This window comes from Typopeltis vanoorti, chromosome 6 (assembly GCF_054136105.1).
Source record: "Typopeltis vanoorti isolate ZY-2024b chromosome 6, IOZ_Tvanoo_1.0, whole genome shotgun sequence".
Lineage (NCBI taxonomy): Eukaryota > Metazoa > Arthropoda > Arachnida > Uropygi > Thelyphonidae > Typopeltis > Typopeltis vanoorti.
In genome coordinates, this window is record NC_143554.1 from 123994678 (window position 1) to 124018787 (window position 24110).

The 24110-nt window shown below is 32.2% G+C and overlaps 1 protein-coding gene across 1 annotated transcript; it reads left to right on the top strand.

The window, feature by feature from the left end:
• Window positions 1–2648: 2648 nt before the first annotated feature.
• Window positions 2649–7503, top strand: LOC150105894 (uncharacterized). The gene is made up of 2 exons (XM_090394588.1): window positions 2649–2817; window positions 4520–7503. The coding sequence occupies exons 1-2, from the start codon at window positions 2649–2651 to the stop codon at window positions 7501–7503; spliced, it is 3153 nt and encodes a 1050-aa protein (XP_090250714.1).
• Window positions 7504–24110: the final 16607 nt, after the last annotated feature.

The window sequence follows — 24110 nt, forward strand, 5'->3', positions numbered from 1 at the left end:
GAAGTTGTAACCTTCCGCAATCTCGTGGAACATTCTTGGTGTTTTGCCACTCGAAGGCGGAAGGGAACATATTACTTTGTCGGGCATTATCTTCTGCATATAATATATTATATATGCGCTCCACGCTTTTTTACTCTGTGTAACCTCTCTCTATGATTTTTGCTCTCGCACTTAGAGTTTTTAGTGTACGTTTATTAAGCCGAGTCCTCCCACCTCAATGTCATGGAATATTGTGGATCTTCTGATGGGTTCGTATTTGGAACCCCAGATGAACTTTGCGCACTCTCTGTGTATTCTGTCTACTGCTTGACCGTTGTAGTTGGTATTGTTCATGAGGTACCATATCTTAGACAGTAGGTATTGATTGCATATTTTAGCTTTACTTGTTAGTGATAGTTGTCTGTGTCTCATCTGTGTAATTGTCTTGGTTATTTTTGTATGTGCAAGCTCCCATTGTGTGTTGTGTTGGATTTGTTCCCCTATGACGATCCCCAGTAGTGGTAGGTGTTTGTCTATTTTTATGTCGTTCGGCATAGTAGGCCTTTTTACCCACCTGCCGACGAACATCGCATGGCACTTGTGAAGGTTTACTTTGAGTGCTGACGCTTTTTCAAATTTTTTGAGTATGTTGTGTGCGAGTGTGAAGGACTCGGCTGTAGTTACGGTTAGTATTACATCGTCGGCATAGGAAAGCACAAAGCCACTAGACTAACCGTGCAGACACTAAGTTTGGAATAACTAACCTAAAAAATTGCTAATCCTTAATTGAAGAAACTTCACTTACAAGAACTGCCATCTCCGGTATCCATTTTACTCGAGTCAAAATTACTTTCTGGTGTCTAAAATCTAGTTGTCACAACCAATGCTGATAGTCGGCGGTGCCACTGTTATATTCTATTATCACGTCATCAGCTCAACTGTTCCTGTTATTTTAAAAGTCTGTCAGCTATGCCATTTATGTTATATCTCTAGAGTTCAGTTCGATTGGCGCAATGACTTTAATTCTATTTCTTTCAAAAATTATTGACACGTAAAAAGATAAACATTTATTTTTTCATTGAAGTAAAACACTATATACATTAAATTATGAAAATAACTACAAAAGTAAAACTATCCAAGACCTTCTAAAATGAGTCTATACTGTACTTTAGAGATTTCTTTATCTTAAAAGAATAAAATCATTAACAAGTGACTCATTCATAACTGGTTTCTTTAATATATGCTTATTGAATTCTACCAGGCGGAACAATGTTTTCACTAAAAATTCCTGCAAACAATTTAGAAGCAGTTTCTGTGTTTGGCTTTGGATGGAAAATGGATCTTTTTTTTTCTTTTTTTTTTTTTTTTTTTTCCCAGTGACCCTCCTGTTTCACTGGAGTAAAAATAATCATACCTCAAGCAGTTCAGTATGACGCAGAAATCACTACATTTTTTCCAAGTAAAACAGTTTGTTCTACTATTTCATAAACAATTTATGTTAAGCTCTTCATGTTTAAGCCTCTTTACAGTATCAGATAATTACGTAAATCTGTTCCGTCAAATATCTCTAGAATTATCATGTGTAAAATATTTTTCCAATATCAGCAGGTTGGTTGCGTTAAAGCATACAAAAGGTAAGAGACTGTCTGCGATGCAATTCGACAATTTTGTCGAGGAGTGACTTCAAGGTTAGCATAAAGGAATGTCTTCACAAACAACCAAAGATATCTCAACACTTAATAAGTGTGAATTACAGTAAAGGAGATTGAAGCCATTAAAACGATCAGAGTCTATTAAGAATATTGAAGCCATTGTCCATACAATCCCTCATCAATCTCCTCCTCGGTGAGCATCCACATTTCATATTAATTGCAATTGAGAAGTTAGGTAGTAATGCCACACTCATTTCCGTCGTCAGCGAAAAGAGAACGTCTTAAAATTTAATAATTACGAATTACAGTAAAAAAAAAGTTGGAAACCATTACAACTATCAGAATCTAGTAAGTACATCAATCTGAAATGCTGTACAGTTAATTTTATTATTATTATTATTTGACAACACCTCCAAGGTGTCCAAAGACTCATCGAGGGAGGACAACTCTGTTTCCACCACTCAATCCACCAACTGACCGCAACTACACCAACGCCATCTACCGGCGACCACCACCACCACTAATATTTCCACAGACGATCAGAACATTCATGCCCACGGCGGGATTCGACGGTGGGCATGGATGTTCCGCAGCCTCTTGGCTGGATGTCGGATACGCAACCACTCGGCCAGCCAGGCTGGCGTAATTTAACGTATCAATATCGAGCACGTCGTAAGTGTTGATCATACGTTTACTGAACACCACAATTAATAATATACTAACATAACCAATTGTAAAATGATTGATAGTTTTAAATTATGATTATTTTTACATCACTTTCATCTTTCTCTCAAAATTTTTTTTTGAAAAGCATTTCTAAATATATATTCATTATTTACAATTTCTGAATGGGTACTATCGTCTGATAATTGAACATATGTGTAAGACTTTCTTTTCAAGTCCATTTAAATAAAAAAACTTCTCCATATTTATGTACAATTTATTTTTATTTTCTGAATTTTTAGGAAAATTGTAGAAACAAAGTCTTCGAAAATAACAAGAGAAGAATAAATAGCAATGGAATTCTCACCGTACTATAACAATTGGTTAGAATATTTAAACAGTGAAATAGAAAAGTTTATCCGAAGTACTGAAAGAGGAATAAACGAATCTCTACCACGGTTACCAGAAGCATGTATTCGTGCATTACAACACTTTGGATACTTAAGCCAAGAAACAGATGCAGGTAAATTTACTTCTATGCTTGCTTTCTATAATATTAACAACAATCATTACTTAATAAGCTGTATGCATTTATTTTTTTACAAATGCTATAACCTGTAAAAAATGTAGTTTTACTGATTTTGCCAGTACAGCACTTGTAAAACAGTGTAGTATTTAATTCTTTTGTAAATGTGCTTGCTAAACAGTGTCATATTTCATCTCTCTAAGACAGTAGTGTCTGCGCGGTTAGCCTAGTGGCTATGCGCTTCGCAACCATATGCCTGGGGAAGGAGTGTCCTAGGTTCGATTCCCGTCGAATACGTGAGGAGCCAAGTTAGCCGGGGTTTTCTTCCCAGTTTACATGGGGATTTTCATCCCCCAAGCAGGCAAACCAACCCCGTGAACACACACGGATTACAGTCATGAATATCGCCCTTACGGGATGTAGCAGAGGAGTGGCGAACCGGCTGCGTTAATACGCCCAGTAACCCCCTCATTAGGAGGGGACTCAACTCGTCCTAGGACGGACGAGAGTGGCGCACCCAGAGGAGGGGGAAGGGACCCTGGCACCCCCAAAGAAAAGGAAAAAAAAAACACTAGAAAAATTTCCAAAAATATTTTCTTAATTAAAATTCATTTTTTTAAATAATTTATGTTGTGTCATGTCTTCTATTTTTATACTACTTATGAATTAACGATCATTGTAGATGCTCAGTCATAGGTCGTATGCGATGCGTAGTGTGTATTCCCAAATCATGTACTCAACTCGGCTCCCCTTCAAGATCAAATCCTGAGTGCGCCACTGGATAGCACAGTGGTTATAAATCGGGCGTGACATCCCTCCCCCCCTTCAGGACAACGCGAGGCCTTTTTGTGATGGCGAGAAGGAATGGACAATCTTATTTATTTTTATTAAATACCTTTGTGTGCTAATTAACATACCGAAATTATAAATGTAAACGTTGTAATTTTCAAAATATCTGTCTGCTGTTTTATGTTTAATATGGTTTAAATTGTGTACTGTTTAAGAAAATCTCTAACAATATCTCAGTTTTTACTAGAATAAAATACAATACATTCTAAGAAATTGTATTATGAGTCAGTGTTGTTTTAGGACAAGTGTAGGAGGTGTAAGAAATTTTTTTACAAAAAAAGGATAGTGTCTGTAAAAATGATAGATGCATGCATTTTCAAATGGTAAACTTGTAAGACACAGTAACTCATCCATTTCCAAATGAGATACTTCTAAAAAAAATGAAAATTATATAAATAAATAAATAAATAAATTTCTAATTTCAAAATTTAAACTGAAATTTTTATTCTACTTCTACTTTATTCTAACTTCTGTTCAAATTTCTTCTAATTTTTTATTTTAATTTCCATTGAAAATTATTTAGTCAAATGTAAAATTTTCAAATTTATATGAAATTATAAAAACCTAAAGTTTCTAAAAAAATTTAAATTTAATGCTTAACAAAATCAAAAATAAGAGAAAATTAAAATGAATAAAGTATCAGTTGATAGGCCTATAATGCTTAATGCAGAATTGTAGAAAAGATACGTTAGTTTCCAGTTTTATACATTGTTCATTTTTGTTTTCAAATTTAATAAAGAAACAAATTATTTTCCTTATACTGATTGTTATAATTTAGAGACAATAACAATTTAGTTATTTCTTTAAAATTTGATAATAATGTGTATTAATTTTTTTTTTTAATTATTAGATCAGTCAAGTGGAGGTAACAGTATGAAGATCATAATAAAAGACCTAACTCATATACAACACATTCAAAACGTTTTGTTAAACAATGCAACAGCTAGATCATCACAGGACCAACCACAATATGTGCATTGCAGCAACGAAGCACCAACTACGAGATCTGTAGAACAAGCTGATAACCTTTATGGAAAGATCAAATCAAAATCGGATGTAACGCAGAGTTGCGAAACTGAAATATTACCTCATGAACAAATGAATGAGGTACAACCACAACACGTGAATAACAGCAACGAAACACCATCTATAAGATCTGTGGACCAAGCTGATGAAAAACGCTTTTCTCCAAAGATCAAATCCAATTCAAATGTAACGCGAATTTACGATACAAAAATATTACGTGATGAAAAAATGACTGCGGTCCAACTACGACACGTGAATAACAGCAGGAAAGCATCGAATAGAAGATCTCTGGAACATGATAAAAAACGCCTTTCTAGAAAGAGAAAATCCAAGTCGAATGTAATGCAGAGTCGCGAACCGAAAATATTACATCATGAAATTCCAGCAGCCGGAATTATAAGGCAAAGTGATATGGTGCTCACTGCTCAAGAAACTTTGATATCAGGACAGGCTGAAGAAGCTATTAAAATGCCATTGAAAAGCTATATGAATTTGTCCGAATCCCATAGAAACAGAATATCAGAAGGAAGGTCATTGGAACAGCAAATAAATTCAGATAAAGAAATTATAGAACATTACTGTGGGGAAATGTCCTCTATTTGTGGATATTGTGGATCAAGAAATTTCGAAAAAGAAAAACCAGATGATGGGAAATTTAAAAACTGTTGCAACAGAGGCAAATTGAAGTTGGAAAGTAGAAGTGATTTTCCTCCGTATTTGAAAAATCTTATGACAAATGAAAACGATTCAGAATGCATACATTTTAGAAGCAATATTGAAGTGTACAATAAAGTGTTGTCATTTGCATCAATGGAATGCAAATGGAAAAAATATTTTAAACCAGATATCATTCGTATTCAAGGGTCTGTTGATTATAAGACCTCTCATCACAATCCACCTGTCGGTGTGGCACCGCAATTATCTCAACTGTATGCCACTGATGAAAATGTAGCTCTTCGAGAACTAAAAATGATTACAGACAAAAATAAAACCATCGAATTTTCTATAGTGCAAAAATTGTTTATATTAATTCGTGAGAAAAATCGTATTGCTCGCATTTATGGCAGTTTGGTTGGACCTGCAAACACAAAGCAACAAAAAGACGTGCAAGAAAATCGCCATAATAATAAAAATCATAGTTCACCAAATATCGATGAAACTAGCATGACATGCGGAAATAAAAAGACCAATCTCCCTTTGGAACCTGCTATAACAATTAGTTCTCAGGCACAGAAGAAAAATCAGTTTGGAAATCTAGATGTCCGAAATCCAAATCTTGATCCCTACACTTTTGTGCTGCTTTTCCCATATGGGGAACATGGTTGGGCTGAGACCATGTCGTGGAGTGGATATGAAGGAAGCACTTTACATAAAGTTACACTACACCAGTACAAACTTGCTCAACTGGCTGTACGAGATGAATTTAATCCTATTTTATATGCTGGAAATCTAACTCAACAATATATCATAAGTTCGTATGCTCAATATGAGAAAATGACACTAGACAGTCTTAGCAAAAATAAATACTCCTTTTCATATCCAGGCTCTCCTAAGTACATGAACGATTGTTATCATGATGCAATGGCAATTGTATCTAAATTTGGAAGGCCAGATCTTTTTATTACATTTACATGCAATCCAGATTGGAAGGAGATTCGAGAAAATCTGAAGCCATGGCAGTGTCCATCTGAGAGACCTGACTTGGAAGTGCGAGTATTCAAGCTGAAGTTGAATTCTCTACTAAAAGATATTATTATAAATCGACTTTTTGGAGAAACTATTGCCTATATGTATACAATTGAGTTTCAGAAAAGAGGTTTGCCACACGCTCATATTTTCATAATACTGAAGGAGGATTGTAAATTTGTCGATGCAGATATGGTTGATCGATATGTTTCAGCCGAAATACCTGATGCTGCTAACAATTCACGTTTGCATCAAATAGTGAAAGAAAGAATGATCAATCACTATTGTATAAATAAGAAAGCTTTCTGTATGAGTGACGGACATTGTATAAAAAATTTCCCTAAAGAACATCAAAATCAAACAGAAGTGAAACATAATAGCTATCCATTATATAAAAGATCTCCGGGGAGATCAATAGATTTCTTTAAAGACGGTCAGCACTTTTCCCTTGACAGCGGATACGTAGTTCCATATAATAAGTATTTACTTTTGAAATATAATGCTCATATAAATGTAGAGATTTGCAGTTTTATTACAGATAAAGATTCCATCTCCAATCTCATCAGATATATATATAAGGGGAACGATCCTTCCTGGAGCAATTACGCGAAACAAAAGAAACAGAGTAACAACAATGTCCAAAAGCGATATATGCAGAATTCCACCAGAACTCTAGTGAAGGATCACTTAAATAAAAGATACTTAACTGCATGTGAATCGATGTGGAGATTACTAGGATTTGAATTACATGATCACTCCCATAGAGTTATTTCGCTTGATGTTCATCTTCCTTCAGAAAAGAGAAATAGAATGACAACTTTAAAGGCTTGGTTTAATTTAAACCAATCTGATCCTGATGCTAGGAATCTCCTTTATACTGAAATACCCTATGGCTACGAATATAAAGTGGATGTATGGAAGAAGCGACAAATAAAAAATAACATAATTTCGAGAATTTCTGATGTTGATGAAAGGAACTTAGAACAGTTTTATCTTCGGCTGCTGTTACTTCATACACCTGGTGCTAAAACATTTGAAGAAATTAGAACCGTTAATGGTTGTCTTTTTGGCACTTTTAGAGAGGCAGCCCTTGAAAGTGGCTTATTAGGAAACGAAGAATAAAAGTAAATATGTATTATTATTATTGTTGTTCTTATTATATTATTATTATGTTAGTAACTGTTTTATTATTATTATTAAACAGAAATGTGCAATCAATATTCGAAGAACAAATAGCTATGATTATCTTTTAATGTTCGAGTCAGGGACCACGAGATGGCGACAGTTGTCTTCCTTACTCTCTTCACCCAGATGCCAATTAAAAACATTGTCTTGGGCAAGCTATCTGATTGTCTATGGACGGAGATTGGTTGGTTGCCCTACAGCTTCCAAAATGTTATAGAATGACGGGCGTTACGGATTTATTTATTTTTAATCGAATATCCCTGTCACCAACATTGGTAATACCTACTGTGTATTGAAATTTTATTGCAAGATGATGTAAAGTGCTGATCTTTTATTCCAACTGAAGTAGAATTAACTGGTTTCATATAGTGGTGGCTGAATTCTGTCCAGTTAATGCTGAACTATTGCGGTGTATTTGTAACATGTTTTGCTCCTGCAAAAGATGACTGAACAAAAAAAAAAAAGGGGGGGGAAACATGAAGGAATTGACACTTTTTTTGGAGAGATTGCAATTATCAAATTTTCACTAAATTTTATCGAGCCTGCAATATATCGTACTCTGTGAATCCTGTAATCTCTTCGCATTTTGAAAAACGTGGGACACATCTAATAAATATAGCTAATTGTTCTTCACGAACAAATGAACAATACATGCCAAAAGTAAAAGGATATTATAGCTCACAACTTTCTTCACTAGTTTTTTTGGTGGATGTCAAGAGAATCAAGGTACAACAACTTCAAGAAATGTGTAAAAGGATTCTTCTATCATAGTTATGAAAATCAGTTAGTTATCATCAGTCTTATGATTTTTCTCAAAGAGATAGCGAGGATATTTAATTGGAATTTAGAAATTAGTTCAGGAAGTATATAAGATACGCAGATAGCAGGAGGTTGTACTGTGATAGTGAAGAATCGATTTGTTAGAAAAATACGAATTTCTAACCTATGCCAAAGTTAAGCGTTGACTTCACAGATGATCAAACTTTCTAACGTAGAATTGTCTATGGTATTAAACAGAGGGTTTTGTCCTCCTAAATTTCTGCTCGTCTCTGATGAAAATCAACATGAAACAGCTGTCCGTCCAATCCATCTAGAAAGGCGAGTCGTCCACGTTTTTAAATACTGCAAATCAAGGCTTCTACAATGATTATATTCTTAACAGCTCTCTAGTCAATTTTGAAACTTATTATCTTATATTGTGTCTATAAAATAGGGATGTGTATAAAATATCCCCCACTTTAATTCCAGAAATGGGTTATTTATGAAAATATGATGGTTTTGACGGTTGGAGGACAGATTAATTAAAATTTATGTATGATGGTGATCTAATCCGGCAGTGTTGAATATGTCTGTATTGTTTTGTGTTTATGGATGAACATGGACGGAAAAAATATTATAATTAAAAATAATAATAATAAAAGCATTAAAATATTAAAAAAATAAAAATATATAATTGCAAACAACTAAAACATTTTTTAAAATATAGAGAATCAAAAAATTAAATTGTGTTAAAAATAAATTTTCATTGAAAATGAAAAATTGCATTTATATTAAAATTTAAAATGAAGAGCCTGTGTAGCTCAGTAGAAGTGACGAAAAAATACACAGGCTCTGCGCTACATGCATCTGGGGCTCTCAGTATGAACCCATGCGCAGATCAACACTCTTCTATGAAGTTGAAGCTGGAAGTTTAGCATTGCTAAACATCCATCTGAAAACTCTCATCGGCAGGGCAATCTCAACAGCAGCCCGAGCACACACAAAAACCTATCATGCCTATGCGGCAACATTCTTACAAAAGTGTTTGCCGCATAGGTTTATAAGCTCACTTCCAGATATAAAAAAACCAAGCCCGAGAATGTTCAAAGAAATAGCCGAAGGGTACACATATATAATGAAACACTCAGATACCGAAACCTTACTGACAATCAAACCAAGAAAGCTATATAAAACATTAAGTCAAGTGACATTCCCACCTCCCCAACACAGGGAAATAAGAAAAGGAGAAATTAGGCTAAGTCCGGTGCTTAGCAAAGTTTTCCGACTTCCAATATCACCAAAATACAAAACATTCTTCTATAAAGTACATCATGCCTGTCTCCCCACAAAAATGTGGTGTGTAGCAAAAAATATCCCACTACAAGGCCCAGCGAAGTGTCATTTCTGTCCCGACCCAGAAACAGTATATCATATTATGATGTTCTGTAGCAAAACGTCCACAGTATGGAACACCATACAGAAATTCCTACATAAGACACAACCATTCTCTGAAAACACATTATTTTGGTTGGAAGACCAAAAAATGAAAAAAAACAGAACTAATAATCATAATAATAACAATGTATGCAATATGGTCCCACAGATGTGACAAAATACACGGAAGAGACACCAGACCAGACATACTAGCAAAAATTAACAATTATTTAAAGGAAATTATCATAAACACTACACAAACCAAAAGCATAACAACACAGCAATGGAGGAAACTCGGCCTAATTGAAGAAGGAGAAGAAGAAGGAAAAATAAAACTTATACTGATAATGGAACCCCCGTAGTTAGTGGTAGACAATAATGATAACCCACTATCTGAACAAAAAGCATAATCCCAGACAAAGGTGCTGTTAACGTAGGCCCATTCGCCACAATGAGAGAAATAATGACAACAAGATATCAAATCTAATAAAAAAATTAAAAAAAAAAGTATATATGTATATAAAATAATTAAAATAAATAAATAAGTAAAAGTTTAAAAAAATAATAAAAGTATTAATAATAATATATAGGTACGCCTATATATAAGGGATAAGAATGTTATATACAGGGTGTTCGGGATAAATTTGACAGTTTCGTAAGGAAAAAGAAAATCTTCTTTGTATCTATTAAATTTAATGAATTGACAAAAAAACATTACAGGCAGAGTTAATTACAATACTATCAACAAGATTTACTCAAAATAACCACCATTAGCATCGATCACAGCTTCAATTCTGCTTCGGAACCTCGAACAAGCTGATGGTACAGTCTCCCTGGGAAGGGCCGCAAAAACTGTTTTAATTTTATCCATTAACTGGGCTTTTGTATTACTGGAAGTGCGATTGGTGTCTTTTTCAACTGCGCCCCATACAAAATAATCCATGGGGTTAAGGTCTGGGGAGTTTGGAGGCCAAACATTTGGACTGGTGAAGTCGTAGAAATTTTCAGACAACCATTTTTGACTTTTCCCAGAGGTGTGGCAAGGGGCCGAATCCTGCTGCCATACATACGGCCTACCATTGCCTACCCTTGTTATCCAGGGCTTGACTACAGTTAGCAACTCCACGAACAAAGCCCGAATTCCAATGCCAGGGTTCTTCAACACCTGTTCCTGCAGATTTGCGAGGAATTCTGCTGTACGAACGCAATCAGATCGTCTGCTAGGGATCTTTCTTCTTGCTACATCCTCGTAGTCACCATTGCAAGTCTCTAGTTCATGCCTGATTGTTTTTACTGTATTCAGGGAGCATTGGGCAGCAGTCGTAATATCCTTATTTTGATGGCGGGCACGAATCATCATGATACAAGTTATTCTCTTCCATGATTCAGGTGGGTTCCAGCTATCCATCCTTTCTGACATCTTGTATATGAATGAAGAAGGGTCCAAACTTTTAAATGAAGAGAAGTGTGTGTTAATACATGTAACTTACGGAAAAATATAATTAATTATAAATATGTCAAATTTATCCCGAACACCCTGTATATGTATATCTAATTGTGTAAGAAAAATAAAAGAAAAGTAAATAGCAAATTACTCCTTAAGATAAGTCAATACTACTCTAGTAATAAATATGTAGATTAAGATATATTACCACAAATATGTATATGTTCTTGTATATACAGACACAAGGACGGTAGAAATGTCAATTGTAAGAAATGCAGATAACATAAGTTCATAATAACCCAAAATGTTAATAGGATATATTATCCATTTATAGACCTGATTCTGCAATTCAATCGAACTAATTCTGCAATTCAGGAAACTTTGTATATAAGAAATTACAGATTTACCTCTTAAGTTAAGCAAACAATATAATGTTAAAGCAAGATGGAATTCTTTTTTGTAAAAATAAGAGTGCCTACAAAAAAATAAAATCTGCATGAGATATAGAGATACTACCAAAATATATGCATATATAAATGTAAATAAAAACATAAGCAATGTATGTATTTTAAGAATAAGATGTGCATTTAAATTAAGTTAATAAAATAGTCATCCAAAATATGTGAACAGAGATATAAAATGAAGATATATGTAAAACGAATTGTACATATGGAAAATGTCAATGCTAACATATATATGTATGTAGGTGTATGTGTATATATATATGTATGTAGGTGTATGTGTATATATATATGTATGTAGGTGTATGTGTATATATATATATATATATGTATATATATATATATATATAAACGAGAATAGACTGATCTGATAATGGAACTTATAAATAGACTGAAATCACTATGTAACATATACCCAAAAAATAACAGCTCAAACAATTCAATAGGACAATAAGGAAAATAGAAATTGAGCATGTGATGTTGTATCTTATTTAAACAGAGATTGTAAAACAGGTGTCATAAGTATATTGTAACGAGTAAATGAAAGTGCCTAATAGAATTAGCAGCCTATGTACAAATTGTAAATAGCTGTATATATATTTATTTTTAAATGTACACAGCTGCTGTTGTTGATACAAATGAACTCAGTAGAAGTGGCGTTTGCACTCTGAAGCACTTGACCGCACGACGAAAGGCGTTCGAATCTAGCCACCGACTAGAGGAACTTTTTCTAAGCCTTTTTTCGACCTGTTCCAGAGTTAGTCGATCTCTGGCACGGCCTAGCGGGTTTTTCGTCCCGTAAACTCAAGAAAATCGACTGTCGAACCCACACTATTTTCAGATATTAAAATATTGTGTTAGGGTTAGGGACCACCAGATGGCGGCACTTACTAGTTGCCTTCTCCACAGCGTGCCGATTAATTAGTGATAGCCTTGGGCCAGCTATCTCTGATTGGCTACCAGTGGAGATTGAACTGCCCCCCCTCAGTCTCCAAAAGTTAGATAGGGCTTAAAAATGGCCTCGCCTACTCCCTATACAAAAAGGCGTTAGCTGATTTTTTTTGGATAAAATTTAAAATAATTAAATATTTACAATAAAAATTAAAATTAAATTTACATTAAAATTTTTATATAATTAAGTATTTTCAATTAAAAATTAAAAAATTCGTTAAAATTAATATATTTTTTATTTATTGCATTATTATTTAACTTTGATATTATGATATTTATTCATTATATTATTATTATTATTTTATTCATTATATTGTATTATATTATTATTATATTATGATATTTATCCATTATATTATTATATTTTAATTTATTCATTATATTATTATTATTATTATTATTATTATTATTATTATTATTATTATTATATTATGATATTTATTCATTATATTATTATTATTATATTATGATATTTATTCATTATATTATTATTATTATATTATGATATTTATTCATTATATTATTATTATTATTATTATTATATTATGATATTTATTCATTATATTATTATTATATTTATTCATTATGTATGATCATTTATCATCATCATCATCATTATTATTATTATATTATGATATTTATTCATTATTATTATTATTATTATTTTCATTTTATATTATTATTATTATTATATTTATTCATTATGTATGATCATTTATCATCATCATCATTATTATTATTATATTATGATATTTATTCATTATTATTATTATTATTATTATTATTATTATTATTATTATTATTATTATTTTCATTTTATATTATTATTATTATTATATTTATTCATTATGTATGATCATTTATCATCATCATCATTATTATTATTATATTATATTATATTTATTCATTATTATTATTATTTTCATTTTATATTATTATTATTATTATTTTCATTTTATATTATTATCATCATTATTATTATTATATTATATTTATTCATTATGCATGATTTATTATTATTATTATTATTTTCATTTTATATTATTATTATTATTTTCATTTTATATTATTATTATTATTATTTTCATTTTATATTATTATTATCATTATTATTATTATATTATATTTATTCATTATGCATGATTTATTATTATTATTATTATTATTATTATTATTATTATTATTAACATATATATCATTTCCGTTCCACACACATGCACTCAAAGATACTTAATCTCAAATAATAGTCTCTTATAAACCTTATTCTGTACGAAAAACGAAGTATTTATTAAATAAAATATAATTAAATTAATACTAATATTAAAATTACTAAATGCAATCTAATAATATTATGTAAAATCTATTGCTACATATCGTGTAACAATCTTATTATATAATATATCAATATTACTATGCATAATGTAGTAATATTCCTATGCAGTATATGAAAATAGAATGTAATAAAACATTAATATTACTAAAATGTTTGTAAATAATGAATTTTTTAATGAATAATAAATCATTAATAAACTTATGTAAGTGGGAATGATATATGATAAATTATCACTGTGATTATCATTAATCGCAATACATGGATGATTATACCAATTGGTCGTTAGCAAATTATAAGGATATTACTTAAACTTTGTACTGAACCGCAAGTAGAAAAATGCAATATTGTTGTCTAAAAATGTGTTAATTATACTCACTGTAACAGAAAAGTACTCGGCAAAATTGAAAACTACTCTGGAAGATCAATTAGATTATTATTGATATTGTTATTCTTTTCATATATCAATTATGCCAAAATTGATAAAAATGTAAAATTGTAAAAATGTTTGTATTACGGTGCTACTTTTGTGTTTTATACTTTTGTATACATGTAATTTCTTTGAAGGAGAATAAATATTTTTAAGAAAATAAAATTTTATTATTATTAAAACCCTAGTGAACACGTTCAAACAAAAATCTCTAAAAACCAATGTTAATGAAACACTGGACACTTGGATAAACATTATTTAAATTAAGGGGATATTAAATCCCACATTGTTTTAAAACCGAATAAGAAACTCAAAGATTGGAATCAGAGAGTTTCATGCCGAATATAGTAAACTATAAAAGTATCGGCGAATACTAGCGTGAGCTAATGCAAGTAGTCCTAGTACATAGTACAATCTCGGGCAACTCGCAGCAAAGGTGGTAAAGTTCTGATCGCTATTCTTGGTATTCGCTATTCTAGTAATCGCCGATACTTTTAGAGTTTACTATATTCGGCATGAAACTCTCTGATTCCAATCTTTGAGTTTCTTATTCGGTTTTAAAACAATGTGGGATTTAATATCCCCTTAATTTAAATAACGACTCATTAGTAATAAAGTAAAATGCATTTCAATATTTTATTGGTTATTTACAATAAACATTACGTCATATTTAAAGTATATTTTTTACATTCTCTCAAGTTATTGACCAAATTATTAATTATTCTAATTATGCCATTGCGAATGCAATAAAAATAGTATTAAAATTGAAAGCATTAGAGAATATATTTCTGGCAATGATAATATTTTTCTTTTATGAGGTGTCAGGAGAAGCAACAAACATCAAAGGCGCTCACACATAAATATTAAAATGCTTTCACGTCCATCCAAAATGTATACCCCAGTTAAATATAAAAACAGTCAAGGAGGGAAATAAATAAGCAAAATGGGACAACTTAGTGAAGCCTTTTTCTCGCGACCTAAATGGCGTGGGGCGGTCTAGCGTAGCGATTGAGAACCGCTTGTTTCAAAGAATACAGAGGATTATATAGATATAGAGAAATGTAGAGAAAACATACCATATACATGTGATGTGCTTTCATTGGTAATGACTTTATACATACATTATAGACCTTGCACCTTTTTCAGAACTGCTCAATGTTCAGAATTATGCAATTTCATAAATATCTCTCTAGTTTATCTTCCAAGCAAGAGATGGCGCCAATGCTAGTAATTTATCTCTACAATGCATGCAGCGTTTTGTTTAAAACTACTTATTAAAAAAAAAAGAAGAGAATTTAATTTAGAAACTCATCTTTTGCTTATAGATTACGAAAAGGCGTTTGACAAAGTAAAAAGACGTATAGTGTTTCATATTGCAAAGAAGAAATATACCTAATATTTTACTACATGCAATATTGAATATATACAAAGAAAATGAAATAAAAATAACTGTTGGTCGATTGCTTACTTCACTGGGCCATTAGTAGTTGGAAGGGGTTAAATCTGTTGGCACACCCTCCCTCGATGAGTCTTTGAACTCCCTGGAGGTGTCTAATAATAATAATAATAACTGAAAAAAAATATGACTGAAAACAATCTATAAACCGAAAAGTAAGACAGGGATGCCCTCTGTCTCCAACACTTTTCAATATTTACATTAATAAAATATTAATGCAGTGTATCACCTTAAACCATCCAGATATAGAAATTTCCAAGAATAACAAAATAAATACGCTATTATTTGCAGATGATCAGGTAATAATATCAGATAAAGAAGACAATTTACAAAGAGCAATATATAATTTAAACATTATAGTAGAACAGTTTGGAATGAAAATTTCCATAGATAAAACTAAAACAAAGGCATTTTGTGGACAAACTCCAGTTAGAAGCAAAATAGTTATTAATAATAAAATAATAGAACAAATAAATACATTCAGTTATCTTGGATAACTGAAGGAGAAAAACATAAAATTAAAAACTTCAACATTTTTACAGATTATACGCCTGATAAATAGAACACTCAATCCAAAGATAGTACTAAAAAGAAACACGCTTGAAAACATAAATACTACTTTAGCAGTGCCCACATTATTATAAGGCAGTGAAATTTGGGCAATAAACAAACAAGATAAACAAAGAATAAAAACAAATGAAATGAGATTTATGAGAAGAACTGCAAAATACACATTATTAGACCAAAAAAGGAACGAAGACATTTAAAAAGAACTAAAAACAAAATCAATACAAGAAAAACTAAACAATTGTAAACAAAATTGGATAGCACATAAAAACCGAATGGCCAACACCCGACATCCAAAACAAATATAAACCAATTGGAAGGAGAAGGCCGGATAGACTTCAAAGAAGGATATTAGATAAATAATGAGACCAGAAACCAGAACAGACCGATATGGTCTATATCCGTAATTAGCGTTATGAAAATGATAACTTCTCACTTGAAATTCACATGAAATGCGCATGCTCACCGAGGAGGTTGATGGGTGATTGTCAGCGGATATAGAAGGCGTTCGGTACAAAAGTAATGGATGAAAAATAGTATAGGAAAGAGAAGGAGAAAGTCAACTAGAGATATAATCCCAATCCATAAGACCGGAAAAGACCCATACTTACCTCAAAATTATCGGCTCAGCAGCCTCATCTCAAACTTGGGTGAAATCGCAGAGAAAGTTATACTCACCAGACTTCAAACCTCTGTACACAAACTAAACATTCTTCCTAAAGAACAGTTTGGATTTCGCCCGTACCATAGCACCACCCAACAGATACACAGAATAGTAGAATATCCTCCACTGGTTATAACTGGCACTAATGCACTGGGGCTGTCTTCCTTGGCATAACCAGTGCATTTGATAAAATCTAGCAGTTCGGACTTAACATAAAAATGATCTCAGCTGGAATACCACTGCAGATGGTTTTCCAGCTGAGATACAACTGATTAAATCATACCCTGCCGACAGGCATATGCAAATCAAGATCAGAGGTGTAGTATCAGCCCAGAAACGTATCACTACTGGAGTCAAACAAGGATCATTACTAGCTCCGATTCTGTTATGCATATACATGGCTGATATCCTGCACAATCCATTGTCATCCATCCTTGTTCTCTACGCGGATGATACAGCAGTATTAACCAGATCTCTACAACCACACACTGCAATCAAAAATCTAAAAGAAAACCTACTACAGATTGAGAAGTGGTTCTCCAAATGGAGAAAGTAAACCCCCAGAAGAGCATATCCATGTTATTCACCAGAAGACCGATGCTTCCCAAAAGGGACATTTTTCTATTCAACACAAAAATTCCTTGGGAAACAGAAGTCAAATACCTGGGTGTACTATTAGCTACACCCAAGTATTTGACTCTCTGTGCAAAATCAAGGCTCTCTGTGCAAAGGCATCAAAAGCCATTGTTCAACTCTACCCTCTAATCAACAGGAACAGTAAACTAAACAACAGAATCAAACTGCTTATCTACAAACTGATGGTCCATCCTGTAGTCACTTATGCTTCTCCAGCTTGGAGTCATACCACTGATACTAATATTCTCAAATTATGAGTACAAAATAAATACCTTCCTGTGATCCTAAAACGCTCCATGGTTCGTTAGAACTATGCAACTCCATCGGGACACAGATGTTTTCTATATTTACACTTTCCTGCAAACTAGAGCAGCGAAGTTCTTCACAAAAGCATCTGCGCACCCCAATGAACTGGTTCAACTAGCTGCAAATTTCGATGCCACAGACTGCTTCAAATACAAAAGACATAAAGCCATCCTAATCCCAAATTCTAACGTTTAACCTCCAAGCCCATCCAGAGCGAGCAATTAACTCACAAACCTTTCCACTCATTGTTTCCATGTCAGACAGCAGGGAAAATGAAAAGCACTTTGCTTCATCCTCAGAGTCATAAAGGTTAATCGTTAATCGCCAACCAGAGAATTTTGATTTTAGGAACATTTTAAGAAAACGTGTAGTGGGAGATGGCTCGTGACTTGAAATCGTGGGGGTGCTGCAACTTTCGAAATATACATACACACTGTAAGTACAGTGTATGTTTGGATAAAATATCAAAATTATGGTAAAAATTAAAAAAAAACTTAAACATGAAAAAATATTGTTTATTATCGATAAAATTATACAGTTTAGTATAATTCAAAATTACTTAAAAATAAAATCCATTCCTTTAATTATAATTAAAGGAATGGATTTGCAATTTTTGGACTTTACAATTAAATCCTTTCATTGTAATGTCCAAATATTTAAAGAGACGGAGTAAACACGATAAGCACTACGAACACTACTACTGGCGCAAACTGCATATAAACAACAGTGGAACTGCGCGACGGACAGTGCCGCATTACGCTAATAGCTCGCATCTCACTATGACGTGCATATGCTTGCGCCCGTAGCAATATAACCCTGTGGTAAACACAGTGCTGCTAACGTCCTTCGCCCTCCTACAAGATGGATTTTTATTAATTTTTATTCAAAATAAGAGAATTGTATGGGATTGTTGATGATAAAATTAAATATTACAAGCAAATATAAAGCAGTGCAAAGCAAGTAAATATAAAGCACAGGTAGTACCTAGGCATGAGCCGCCCCTGGTTGGGAGAATATTAATAGAATATTCCTGAAGAGGAATCGTACCAAGTGTTGAGACTGTCAACGAGTGATTATTATTAAATATTACTAAATATAATAAGATATTTCAGTAGATTCTAATGATCTATTCCAACTTTTTGAAGAAACGCTATATGAAAGTTTCGTTTTCTGTCTCAAGGTCGCTACGTTTATTTGTTATTCTATTGAAAAAGCCGATGGAAATTAGTGAAATCTGATATTATAAAGTGGCTCAACATGAAGAGTCCTGCTTATATGTTGTTTATGAAATAGAAGAAACTGTCTCACTTTAGTAAAAAATTTAGTAATTTCTACGTCATACTGAACTGCATGAGGTACTGTTAATTATACGCCAGTGAAACAGGAAAATGATTGAAAGAAAAAAAATATATGCCAAATAAGAAAAAAAAAAAATCCCATTGAAGTAAAGAGGTAATTTTATGTTTTCAGAAAAGGCGTAACATTCAAACTGACTAATTTGTTTCTGGCAATATGTTGTGAAAACATTGTTTACCCTGGTAGACCTGAATAAGCATATATTAAACAAACCATTTATAAACCCAGCCAATAGTTAATGATTTTATTCTTTAATATAAAGAAATCGATAAAGTGTAGACTTATTTTAGAAGGCCTTGGACCATATTATTTTTGCAGTTCTTCAGGTAATTTTGTATAAAATGTATAGAGTGTTTCAGTTTCATGAAAAATATATTTTAATGTTTTCACGAGTCAGTAATTTTCAAGATTCTAAAGAAATAGTTAAAAGTCTTTCCACCAATCGAACTGAACTCTGGAGATCTAACATAAATGGCGTAGCTGATAGCTTTTTAAAATAACAGGAACAGCTGAGTTGATGACGTGATAATAGAAAATAAGTAATCGACTATCAGCATCATTTTTGAGAACTTTATTTTAGACTCCAGGAAGTAATTTTGATTCAAGTAAAATGGCTACAGGAGATGGTAGTTCTTGTATGTGAAGTTTCTTCAATTAAGGATGAGTTAGATCCTAACATCTGGAAAATTCATCGCTGTATTCAAGGTAATAGGGAGTATGTTTCAGAGTATTACCGCAGATTTTTAAGCATTGCTCATAAATTTAACGGAATAGCTGCTATTTCACCAATTTAGGCATGGCCTTTAAGCCAATTTGAAAGAAACAGCATAAAAGAAAAAAAAGAAAAAATCTTGATGAATGTTTTCAGCTTGTTAGAGAAAGGGGGGGGGGGTGAGACCTACAGATATATTTCATTCCACCAACAATAAGCAGGTAAACTCTTTTCACTATAATGAAACTTATTCTCCTAATACAGTGGCTACAAATAAAGTGAGGAAAGGGAAGTTTCAAAAATTAAAATGTGCTGAGAAAAAGAAACAGTATAAGGACATTTCTTTAAATATAACTGAAGATATTTCAGAATCTGAAGCTAAAGTAAGTGATTTTTCACATAATTTGGGAAAATTAGAGCAACTAAAAATATTTCTTAGTGAAGAATTAGAAAGACGGCAGAGACCAATCATGAAAGGACAGGAACTACTGTTTAAGACGATCTGATTTTAACAATATCCAAGAATCCTCCACCAGGTAACCAATCTTTCTCTTGAAAATCCAACAGTATTGACATTGAAAAAAAAAACATCTCAAAAGAAATATGTTCCAAGATGTTTTAGACGCATTAAAACTGGTCATTTTGCTAAAGACTGTTGTGTTAGGGATAAGCTTTGTTTTCAACACAAGAAATCTCATAATGTAGGAATCATTGGAAATAATTGTGATTCCAGTATCATATTGGCAAGGATAGAAATGTCAAACTTCTCGTTAAAGGCAGCTGAAACCCTGAAAGAGTTTGATGTAGTATTAGCTCCTTATGCTAATGCAGATAATTCTTTGACATTTCTACAAGGATTTATTGAAAATATGCCATATGAAATTTTACTGGACACAGGCGCACATAGTTCACTCATTTCTTATCTTATCGTTTGTTTAACAAAATTAAAACTAATTCCGAAATGACATTTCAGTCATCCAATTAAGTAATTGGAATAAGAAATTAGCTGATCTTGACATTCCATCTTCTTGGAATTAAATATAATCTGTGTGTTCTTTGTTGCGTCATTTGAACAGATCCATCAAACTGCCCAGGATATCAATTATTTTTTTAAAAATGTTTTTGTCCATGTAAGTTTGGAATCCAATCGAGTATTTTGTACTGTGGTGGGCTAAGTCTTATGTAATCCATGGATCTTACTCTAGAGACTAAAAGTGAAATGTTTTCTTTTCCAGCCTCCATATCCTATAGTATGGAGACAAAGATACTATCCACTCAGCCAACCCAGAAGATTACACTGGCATGAATCCTTTAAATACCTAAAAAAAAACTAGACATGTATTTTGTCTTAGGTGAAAGAAGTCAATCTCCTAAGAGGAGAAAAAAGGGAGTAGAAAAATATTTTTGTGGGAGATCTGTTATCTTTAAAATGACTGTTCAGTTTCTATTTTCAAAAGGAGTTTGTCTATCTGTATTTTGTTAGCAATAGATATTATTATAATCACTATAACAATCTAACAGTTAATCTTAGGTGGTTCATAGCTTAGGTGGTTAGAAATAAGCTTCATGACTTATTTCCAACGGTATTAACAATACAAAATAAACTATTTTATAAAAAGGGGTTTTATTAAATTGCTTATATTTCGTCGAATTTCTAATTAGCATCAGTGAAGAACACAGTGTGTAATCTCCTATTTGGACATCCTCTAAAGTTGTAAAAAAAGTACAGTTATGTGCGAGATGCTCTTCAAGTAATAGTCCCCTAAATTTTTGGCAAAATAATGCAATCATATTTGTTCAGGTTAAGAGAATTCTTCATCGCCATGGAAGACGCAAAAGTTTTAATGGTTGTCCAAAGCATGGTCTGCCAGTCTTGACTTGACATAATAATGGTAACAAGCGTATTTTCTATGTTGCTCCAGGAAGATATTAATAAACCTTCATGTCTGCCCATCATGTATAGGATATGAAATATCACATGAAGAAGAAAAGGACATAAAATTAAAAACTTCAAAATTTTTATAGATTATAGGCCTGATAAATAGAACACTCAATCCAAATATAGTACCAAAAAAAAAGACGCTTGAAGATATACAATACTTTAGCAGTGCCCACATTATTACATATCAGCGAAATTTGGGCACTAAACAAATAAAATAAACAAAGAATAAAAAAAAATTGAAATGAGATTTATGACAAGAACTGCAAAATACACATTATTAGACCAAAAAAGAACATTTTTAAAAAGATCTTTTAAAAGAACTAAAAACAAACTCAGTAGAAGAAAAACTAAACAATTATAAACAAAAATGGATAGAACATGTAAAGCGAATAGCCAACACCTGATGTCATAAACAAATAATCAAATATAAACCAATTGGAAAGAGAAGGCAGGGTAGACCTCAGAAAAGGAGATTATGGACAATGAAACTGGAACAGACCAATATGGTCTATATCCGTAATTAGCGTTATGATGATGATGCTAATAATTTATTACAGAATCATGAGGATCTGATTTAGATTTTTTGAAGATCATAAAATAAAATACAAAAGATTTAATACAAAATTAACTAATTACGACTTGTAGAACCAGAAATGATTTGTAATGTTTGTTTACTAATGCCAGAGGTATTCGAAATAAGGGAACGAAATTGTTGCATTGATTAAGTTTATCAAAAAATATTATTATTATTAAACAAAATCAGCTAGCGTCTTTTATTACCGTATTATGAGTAGGCGAGGCCGTTTTAGCCCAGTCTAATTTTGGAGATTGAGCGGGCAGTTGAGTCTCCGTGGCAGCCAATAAGAGATAGCTGGTCCAAGACTATCACTAATTTAAGCAGCCCATAGTAAAAAGATTGTTCAACAAGTGCTGCGGTCCCTAACACTATATTTTTAATGTCTGAAAGAGTAGTGGTTCTACGGTTGATTTTTGGACATCACGTGAGGAAAAATCTGAGTTTCCGGGAGAAAAGTTGGCGTACATTTTCAATTTTAAAAAATCATCAAATTCACTTAAATATTTTAACCATGAAAAATAATTTCCACAAGAATCAGAAAAAAATATCATGTGTTGCCTCTAAATGCTAGCCCTAGTTTACTCAGTAACTTAATGGTAGCTATTATTCTCTTTAAAACCTCGCTCGATATGTGCACTCGCTCGTACATGCTCAGTAGAACGCTCATGATCGCATAATGTTTGTGTTATATTTCGCCAATAATTAAACTTTTCATTAAGTTCTTATTTGACTCAGAAAACAATTTACAAACAAAACAGTAAATGCTTTGATGATTTGTGAAAAATTAGCCTCTCTCGTTTCTCTTTTGTTCCATTCGCCTATTCTACATGTCTGACATATAATCTATTGCGTTCTGTGTATTCTATTTTTAAAATTTCGATTTTACCAATATTCTGAGGCATATTTATTAAAATATGCTCGATAAATTGTTCATTAATACTAATTGGCCACATTGCTATATCGGTAGAATAAGAGATAGCTTGCTTGTTGGTAAGTACAGATTCCGAACGAAAATTTTAATCAAAACTCTCTTGATTTGTTTCATTTACTTCTTTCTTTCCTTCTGTTTTCCACATTATTTTGATGTTCTTCATTTTCACTTTCGTCTTTTCCTAATACTGATACCAGTATTTCACTTTCATTCCGAAAAGTTTGAGATACAACTTCAGTTCTATGAAATTCTTCAATTTCTTCATTTTCGGAAGCATGTAAGAAAGACAAAATTGCCCCCTCTTGACTATTTAGCTGTTTTCCTTTTCTCTGAGTTGTTTACTTTTAACTAGCCCCGAATTCACACCTTCATGGCATTATGTGTATTATACTATCTAAAGCGAAATAAATATTTATTAAATCCAAAATAAACATATAAATAAATAAAATAAATAATTACGTTAAAAGCTAAAAAAAAAAAAAAAATACAAAAACAGAAATAGTAGTATCTTTTTAAAAAATAAAATAAATGTGAGTAACAGTAAAATAAGAATAAATTAATTGAAAAATATATTCTGGCCGACTGCGA